The sequence below is a fragment of the Mesocricetus auratus genome, unplaced genomic scaffold (assembly GCF_017639785.1).
Source record: "Mesocricetus auratus isolate SY011 unplaced genomic scaffold, BCM_Maur_2.0 Super-Scaffold_100004, whole genome shotgun sequence".
Taxonomy (NCBI): domain Eukaryota; kingdom Metazoa; phylum Chordata; class Mammalia; order Rodentia; family Cricetidae; genus Mesocricetus; species Mesocricetus auratus.
The window spans coordinates 95,219,555-95,228,589 of NW_024429189.1; the positions used below are offsets into that span (position 1 = coordinate 95,219,555).

A 9,035-nucleotide genomic window follows, 5' to 3' on the forward strand; every position below is an offset into this window, starting at 1 on the left:
TGGGTATCCTGCTCTATCATTCTCGGTGTGTACTGAAGTTCAAACTAAGTTCTCATGCTTACACAGCAAGCACTTTTATCCACTGAGCTATCTTTCCAGCCCATTTTCTTCCAGAGTGATTTACCATTCTTCATCCTATCGAACTTTTTTCAAGAAATTTCAGGACTAGAAAAATGGTTCAGTGGTAAAACTGCTCTTTCAGAGGAACTGGGTTGAATACCTAGCACCCATATGGTGGCTATCTGTAACTCTAGTTCCAGGGGATCTAATGCCATCTTCTGGCCTCTGCAGGCATTACATACACATGGTGAACAGACACACACGTAAGCAAGACGTTCATTCATACACATAAAAATAAAAGAGAAATATCATAGTTTAACTATAAACACATTTAAGTCAGGGGAAAGAAGTCCCACTTCACTATGGTTTTTCTCCACTGCAGACTTTGAAAAAAGAATCCAGAAAGAATAAAAGGTTGCACACTGGGTGAAGTGACAAGATACCAGAGGAACATTCAGGGCCCAGTGTTAAGGGTGTTCCTTTCAATGTGCAGATGTCCTACGTAAAAGAAGGGGAAGACAGACTACTCACCCCCAAGCAAACCATACCCAGGGCCAGGCCAGCAGCTAAAGAGTAGGACTCTCTGTCAGTGCAATATTCCATTTCTGGACCAGGGGGACGCCCTGTGGAGGACAGAGAAACACAGGTCAAGTCAGCTTATTACAAACTCCAACTTGTAAAAGTTTTAGAGACTTCACTCCCCAACTGCTTAAGATAAAGACACAGTCCAAAGGGTGTCCAACTTACCAGCTTATCAAAAGTTCCCATGGTTTCTTAAATTCACCTATCAAAGTTTCTATCAGCAATGACTTTCAAATACTGTGAAAACTTGGATTCTACCAGAAAGTTGCCAAGAAGCAAGAATTATAGTTTTTAAAGAGACAATTACTTGGGCTGGCGGATGGCTCAGTGTTGCCAAGCCTGACAATCTGAGTGCAATCTCCAAGACACACATGGTGGGAGAGCAACCCCAGCAGGCTGTCATCTGACTCCTACACTGAACTTACTGTGACACTTAACAAAGGAGACAGTTACTCTCAAAACACTGTTTTCACTAAAAGTAAATTAAAGCAAAACCATCTGATTTTTTTATTTTCAAATGCATTCATTAGATGTGATTAAAAATGTTCAAGTAGCCGGGTGGTGGTGGTGCATGCCTTCAATTCCAGCACTCGGGAGGCAGAGGCAGGTGATCTCTGTGAGTTTGAGCCCAGCCTGGTCTATAAGGTCCAGGATAGCTAGGGCTACACAGATAAAGTCTGTCTTGGAAAAAAAAATTCAAGTATTGATAATAAATAAAACATGCACTTACTTTATGCTTTTAAGTTAAACACTGTTATTTCCAGATTTTCATTGGATTCTATAGAATATCATGTGTGCTTATGGTAAAAATTCATACTTTAAAAAGTACTTCATTCTAACTGTTTTACGGCATCAGTTTTCAACTAGTGCATGTCTCCTGCATATCAGATATTTACATTACAATTCATAACAGCAGCAAAATTATAGTTGTGAAGTGTCAGGGAAATAATTTTATGGTTGGGGCCAACAGAACATGAGGAACTGTATTAAAGCGTCATAGCATTAGGAAACGTGAAAACCACTGCTTTAGAGAAACAAAATGTGTTATGTATATAGACCTCTCCTTCCAGAAAGAAGTTCATACTTCTGAAATTTTGTTCTCTAGACTAGGGAAAAATGGCATTCAAAAGAAAAAAAATACATTAAGGTAATCAGTATAATACTGATGTATAATAGCAAAGAGAGAAACAGTTCCTGAAAGTAGCTAAACCAGATGGCACATGCTATAATCCCAGCACTTGGGAGGTAGAAGCAGCAGCAGTTCTAGACCAGCCTGGGCTGAGACCCTACCTTAAAAATAAAGGGTGGACGAGCTGGAGAGATGACTTGGTGGTTAAGAGCACTTGTTGCTCTTCCAGAAGACCCATGTTCGATTCCTAGCACCCACATGGCAACAGCTAACAACTATCTGTAACTCCACTTCCAAGAGATTCAACAACCTTTTCTGGCCTTCATGGGTACTGCGCATGGTGCACAGACATGCATGCAAGCAAAACATTCATACATATAAAATAAAGTAAAAAAATTTTTAAAGCAAAAAAAGTTCTAGCAGGCATTTTAGAAAACTTCATAAGATATACAATATTAAATTAATTTTAAAAGACACTTATGACAATAAGCATTTTCAAAGGCAGAATATAAATACCGGACGTATATGAATCAAGATAAAATCTTGGATGCAGCATATGAAAGAGGTGTGTTGTGAGACAGTAGTTACATCACTAGACAGCACTGTGGTACAGCAGGATTTACTTACCCTCTAGCTCAGTGGTTCTCAACCTTCCTAATGCTGTGACCCTTTAATGCAATTCCTTATGCTGTGGTGACAACCATAAAATTATTCTCATTGCTACTTCATAACTGTAATTTGTTACTGTTATAAATGTATCTGTGTTTTCCCATGGACTTAGGCAACCCCTGTGAAAGGTTGGGAATTACTGCTCTAGACGAACAAGCTCTAACTAGCAGTGCTGGGGACCATCTGAGTACTTGTTTTAGACCCATAATGTATGCTACCTTATATTTTGGTATAGGAATATTTCCGTTTTGTGAATAACTTCTACTATCACTATGGCAGATCAAAGTCGCAGCCTCGTTCTTCACTGTCCTATGGTACCTCTACCTCATGAAACAGATAGATTTCTGGTGAAACTGCCTGGGCTTTAGCTGGTATAACAGCAAGGACTGAAGCTTTTGTTACTGAGTCGCCTAAATACACATCACAAGTGAAGATACACCCTCTAGCCTGGGTCCTAGAATACACAAAGCAGAACCAGAGCAACCAATCCATAGATCTACAGCCTAAAGCGAGTCAGCAGGCCAATTTAACTGGAGTTCATTATGCAGAAGTGTGGTAGCAGATATGCGATGCAATCATGCTAAAGGATAATGCATCCTCACTAACACACTCAGTGGCTCAGAAATCTCAAAAGTTTAACTTTCCATGGTTTCCCTACTAGTAATCAACACTGTTCTGAAAACATTAAATGCCAAATTCTAGAAATAAAAAAGCCCAACTTCAATAGAGCATTATAATCATCATACTCTAATATCAGTTACCATTGTAAATTTGTTACTTTAATTTATAAATTAAACTTTGTCACTTGTATGTATAGTAGCCTCATTATCTATAGGTTCTGCACCCATGGACTCAACCAACCACAAACCAAACATATTTCTTTAAATTGCATTTGCATTGAACATACAGACTTCCATCATTATTCCCTAAACAGTACAAGTGTAAAAACTGTTTGTACCGCTATTACATTAATATGTAAATCCTTTACATTTTACCAGTGATTAAAAGGTATGAGGTATGTATTGCATAAGTTACAGGAGATAATCATTTGGTCATTTGTCAAGTGTTCTTGTCCAACAGAAGAAAACAACGTGATATTAGGAACCCAAACAATCTAGTTTTAAGTGCAGGTTACTGCTAGACATGGCCTGTGTGAGATGAATGGCTCATTCACATGTGTCCACTTGAGCTCAGCAGTGGGCTTGCCAACTACACAGCAACAAAAGTCTGCCTACATTCCTGTTGAGTTTTGCTTTTTTATTTTTTCTTTTAAATCATTATCTGATCATTCTGTACATACTCATAAAAGCTACTGTTTTCCTTAATTTTCATAGTTTTATCATCATTTTTCATGGGTATATGTTTGAGTGGAAAATGTATACCTGCAAAGATTAAGCACTATTAACTGCATACCTATTTCAGCCAACAGGACTTCGGCAGTATGTCTGTGAGCTGTGCCCTGATAAACAAGGCCAATGCCAACCACTGCAGCCACCTGGACATTGTGAGGCACATCAAGCTCTGTGGATGTTGGAGGTAAGAGAGCAGGAACGTGAATGCTAAGAAGCCGGGTAATTGACATGTCCATGGTGCCTAGTTTTGCAGCAGAAACACCAAGTAGCAATCCAATGCTTGTCATTTCATGGCCCTACAAAGGCAAACAAAATAAAACTCAGACACTACCAGAACAAATATGGCTATCCTGAAATAGAGAGGGGGAGGAACCGGGAGAAGGAGAAGGAGAGGGAGAGGAAGAGGGAGAGTGAACGAGCATGCAAGTACATTTTCAGAAGTCAGATGTTAACCTTGGATGGTGCTTCTCAGAAGCTGTCCATCTTAGTTTTTGAAGCAGTCTCAACTGGGACCTGAGACTCACAATCAAGTAGACTGGCTTCCAGCAAGAACCCACAGTCCTTTTCTTCACCTCCCAGCACCAGAATTACAAGCATACTCCACTAGAGCTAGCTCTTTTGTGTGAGTGCTGGGAACCAAACTCAAGTCTCATGTTTCCATGGCAAGCACTTTACTAACTGAGCTATCTCCCCAGCCCTGCTAATAGTTTTAGATAAAATAATGACTGCCTCTTTTGATAACACCTTTACATAGCAGGCACTGAGAGTATAGCGGTGAACTAAACACATGCGGTTCCAGCTCTTATAGTGTTCTAATAAGGGGAAAATATGCTAGACTAAGAACACAAAACCACAATTAAAATTTATTTACAAATACAGAGTAAATGAGACTAACATTTTTTATTAGGAGGGGCTAGAGAATTACTAGCAATCTCTAAAGAACCTGAACGCATTAGCTAGAAAAGTCACAGGGAACGGGACACTCAAAGGAAGAGCAATGGAAGAGCAGCCCAATGGCTGCAGAAGTGAACAGGACATGGGTCCCAGAAACAGACAGCAATGGAGGATGTGTAAATGGTTCTGTCAAGAGCTGCACTGATTTACACTTTAGGGAGACTCTGGTCCCTGCTATGAGATGAACATAGCTAGAGGTGTAGGAATGAAACAGGGCAAGAAGACAATTAGGAGGTGGCGCACATTGTGTGGTACAGTGTCAGGCATGGGGATGACAGGTTCTCACCTTAGTTAAGTAGTCATGGATATTGAGAGTAGCCAGCTTGGTAAGGTGCCCATTCAGACCCAAGGCCATGAGAAAGCCAGCGTACTCATTGGCTAACTCGGCATGCTTCGGCTTGTTGTAAACAATCCAAGCTGAGTCTATCTGGGAGGCAGGGGCTATCTTGAGGCCAGCAGCCACACCATTATGGAAGCTGGCCCAGCTTGTCATATTGGGAGGCACATCGATGTTCCCACTATTAAGATCTACAGTTGTATTTCGTGGAGGGGCTCGCCCTAGGCAGACAAGAAGTGAATTATATTAAAACTCAGGTCTTTGAAATAAGGTTGCCCTTATTGCATTCGAAACCTCTACTGGGGGCTGGAGATGGTTCTTCAGGTAAGAGCATTTGCTTTTCTTGCAGAGGACCTAGGTTAAGTTCCCAGCACCCATATGGCAGCTCACAGCCCCTTGTACTCTGTTCCCTGGGGAATCCAATGCCTCTTCTGATCTCTTTGGACTCACTTCCACACATGGTCCACATACACACACTCAGGTACATACATACATACACATAAATAAATCTTTCTGATCTCTGATTCATATGTCTATGTCTCAGCATATAGTTATCTATAAGTATCTAATATATGTTAGATACAAAAAATGCCAAACCTGGAGCTGGAGAGATGGTTATACTGTTAGGACTATTTCCTTCTCTTTAAGAAGACCTAGAGAAGCCGGGTGTTGGTGGCACATGTCTTTAATCCCAGCACTCAGAAGGCAGAGGCAGGAGGATCTCTTGTGAGTTCCAGGACAGCCTCCAAAACAATACAGAGACACCCTGTCTCGAAAAAAAAACAACAAAACAAACAAAACAAACTCCCCCCCCCCCCCAAAAAAAAGGAAGTCCTAGAGTTTGGTTCCCAGCATCTACATCAAGTGATGCAACCACCTATAACTACAGCTCCAGGGAACTGACCACTGTTCTTTCATCACCATAGGCGCCCACACATGCGCACACATGTACACAAATGTACAACAGTTTCTTTTAAAATGCTAAATTCAACTGATTATGGTGGCACATGCCTATAATCCTGGCATGTAAGAGGCTAAGGCAGGAGGATAGAAATCTTGAGGTTAGCCTGAGCTACACAGCAAGACACTGTGTCAAAACAGAGTGTCTGTTTACAGAGAAGTTACCTAGTGAACAAGAAAGGAACATTCTGTATTGTGATGGTCCACAAGTAATAAAAATTAAATGTTTGTGATATTATAAGTTCAGTTTGAATTTTTCTAATTCCTTTGAGTTTTGATCCATATTGTGTACACAGACATAACCACATCATGTTTATATTACAAACGGTTTATGTTAGCACAATTTATCAACAGACATCTATGAGACTGATGTGACATCCACTGTGCCAGGATGACAACGTGATGAACATTTAAAATAAATGCTGATTATTGTACAAAGCTACCAAAATCCTTAGAACTCTGAAACGCCATTTTAAAGATGTCTGAACCATCATCAAAAACAAATTCTAAGTAGATAAATAGCGACTGATTGTAGCATGCATACACACAGAAGAATGAGTGTCTCAAGAGAATCTAAATTATGTACATATTAGGCTTTAGGATTATTTAAAATTCAAGCCTCCCATTTAAAACAAAACAAAGCAGGATTTTACTATGTAACCCCAGCTGATCTGGAATTCTACCTCCCAAGTGCTGGGATTAAAGGTATATGCTACCACGCCCAGTCCTAAATTATCTTAACTTTATCAATAACTACTCTCAAGTTTTTATATCTTAAAATAACCATAATAAAACATAAAATCAGTAATAGGCTATGTTCTATCAATGTTTTGGTTCCCAGCTGGTGGCGCTGTTCCAGAAGACTGTGGTATTTGGGGGGGGGGGGGGACACTACTGAAGGAACTGAGCCACTGAAAGCAGATCTTGAGGTTTATAGACCCTCCTGATTGTTCAGACTTGAGGAAGCTCCAGCCACAAGCTGTTCCTATCCTCAAGCGTTCCCTGCAATCATGGACTATATCCCCATAAACCATGAGCCAAAGTGACTCTTCCCCTAAGTGACTTGACACAAGTATTTTGTTATAGGCAATTTGCTAAGTGGGCTTCAACAGCCACTACAGTGCTATCAGTGCTGAAAATAAATGAGCACACAGAAGCAGTGCTTTGGTTTTAACTAAAATAATTCCAAAAAACTCCACTCGTGTATGAGGTTAGTCCTTAGGCAACAAGTCCAGAATTTAACATACCAGTCAGATTCAATTTAGGAATAGGCAATGGCTCTGTTGGAACAGGATGGTATGAAAACAAGGTAAACATTCCTCGTCCTACTGGAAGGGCCATAGTTCGCTGACACAACTGGAGCAGTCTATAATAAAAATACAAAACAAACTGTTAGCAAAGTTCATAGCTGAAATCTAACAGGAGAAAATTATTCAAGAGGGACTAAGACACAATCAAGCCCTCACAAAGCACCCCCACCCCTTCCGCAAGCACACATTGCCTTTGCTTTGAATGAGATTCAATTCTACTGAGGTAGAAAAGGGAAGAAATGAAATTCTACTCTGACTGACGCTAACCTGGTCTAAAGAAAGTACATTACTTAGGTGGTTCCTCTAGGTGTTACTTTCCATTCAGTTGCATCAGTACACACAGACCATCCTCTCATTCTTTATACCAAAACTGCCTCTGTACTTTGTACACAAAGAAAGGAAGTAAACAGTCACCAGAGCTACACACCAGGTAAGTTCAAAGTTAAACTGGCTTCTGTTGGTCACACTGAAAAACTAACACCCCACTCTTGTTTCTGCATTGAATTCACTCTAGATGGGCCCCTGGAACAAAAACTAACAGAAAATTTGGAAATTTGGATTCCTACTTAAGAAAATCTTTTAAATATTTCATTTGAGACTAAAGAAAGGACTTTCAGAACTGGGTGGTGCTGGTACGAGCCTTTAATCTCAGCACTCAGGAGGCAGAGGCAAGCAGATCTCTGTGAGTTCGAGACCAGCCTGGTCTACAAGAGCTAGTTCCAGGACAGCCTCCCAAGCCACAGAGAAACCCTGTCTTGAAAAATCAAAAAAAAAAAAAAAAAAAAAAAGAAAGAAAGAAAAAGAAAGAAAAAGAAAGGACCTTCAGAGGCTAACACAGGGCTGATACTCTGCAGCTCTGCAGACAAAACAGTCATTAATCTGATTTCTCCCTAATTATATAAAAGCACTGCTTCTCTAGCTCATTAGAGAGGATTCTAACATTCTAATGTTCTAACATTTCTTGGGACTATGGCAGTATAATAATTAGGGATGTAGGAAATTCAAATCCATGAAGCTTTTAGTGAAGGCTTTATACATAATCCAATTCCACTTGCGAAAGTCATAAATCAAAGCAACAGCACTAATGCTGTAGTCACCCCTGGAAGCATGACACCACTGACAGGATGCTTCATGATCCCAATAGCATCAAGAAATGGTCTCCAATTAGACTAACATTGACTGACAAAAGATACACTCTGATTTCAGATATAATAAAACAAGTAGTTCTCAACTTGTGGGTCATGACTCCCTTCACAGGGTTCACCTAATACCATCTGCTTATCAAATATTTAAACTATAATTCATAACAGTAGCAAAATTAGTTATGAAGTAGCAACAAAAATAACTTTACGGTTGGGGGTCACCACAACAAGAAGAAATATATTAAAGGATTACAGCATTAGGAAAGTTGAGAACCACTATACTAAGAGATTAAAGAGAAAAAGAATCAATACACTCTTAATAATGGTTGACCAGTGAGCTCTACTATGCATTGTGAAATATTTTAGGTGTTATATAAAAGAACAGACTTGATGCCAACAGTTGATGAGGTAGCTGTTACACTCATGTCTATTACAGCTGAAGCAACTCATAAAATAACAGATTAAATAATTCATCCAAGTCCATCCAGGAATAGCAGTAAGCCTAACTGCAAGAGTCTCCACTCTTAACTATGTGCTCTA

General features: G+C 39.9%; 1 protein-coding gene across 2 annotated transcripts in view; it reads right to left on the reverse strand.

Moving 5' to 3' along the window:
• Anapc1 (anaphase promoting complex subunit 1) overlaps positions 1-9,035 on the reverse strand; it is a 75,993-nt gene that overhangs the window by 27,988 nt on the left and 38,970 nt on the right. For both annotated transcript variants that reach the window (XM_040746268.1, XM_040746269.1), the window contains exons 27-30: positions 7,291-7,409; positions 5,033-5,304; positions 3,854-4,088; positions 592-683 (exon numbers count right to left, since the gene is read on the reverse strand). In XM_040746268.1, coding sequence (XP_040602202.1) covers positions 592-683; positions 3,854-4,088; positions 5,033-5,304; positions 7,291-7,409 — 718 coding nt within the window. The remainder of the gene's footprint in view (positions 1-591; positions 684-3,853; positions 4,089-5,032; positions 5,305-7,290; positions 7,410-9,035) is intronic.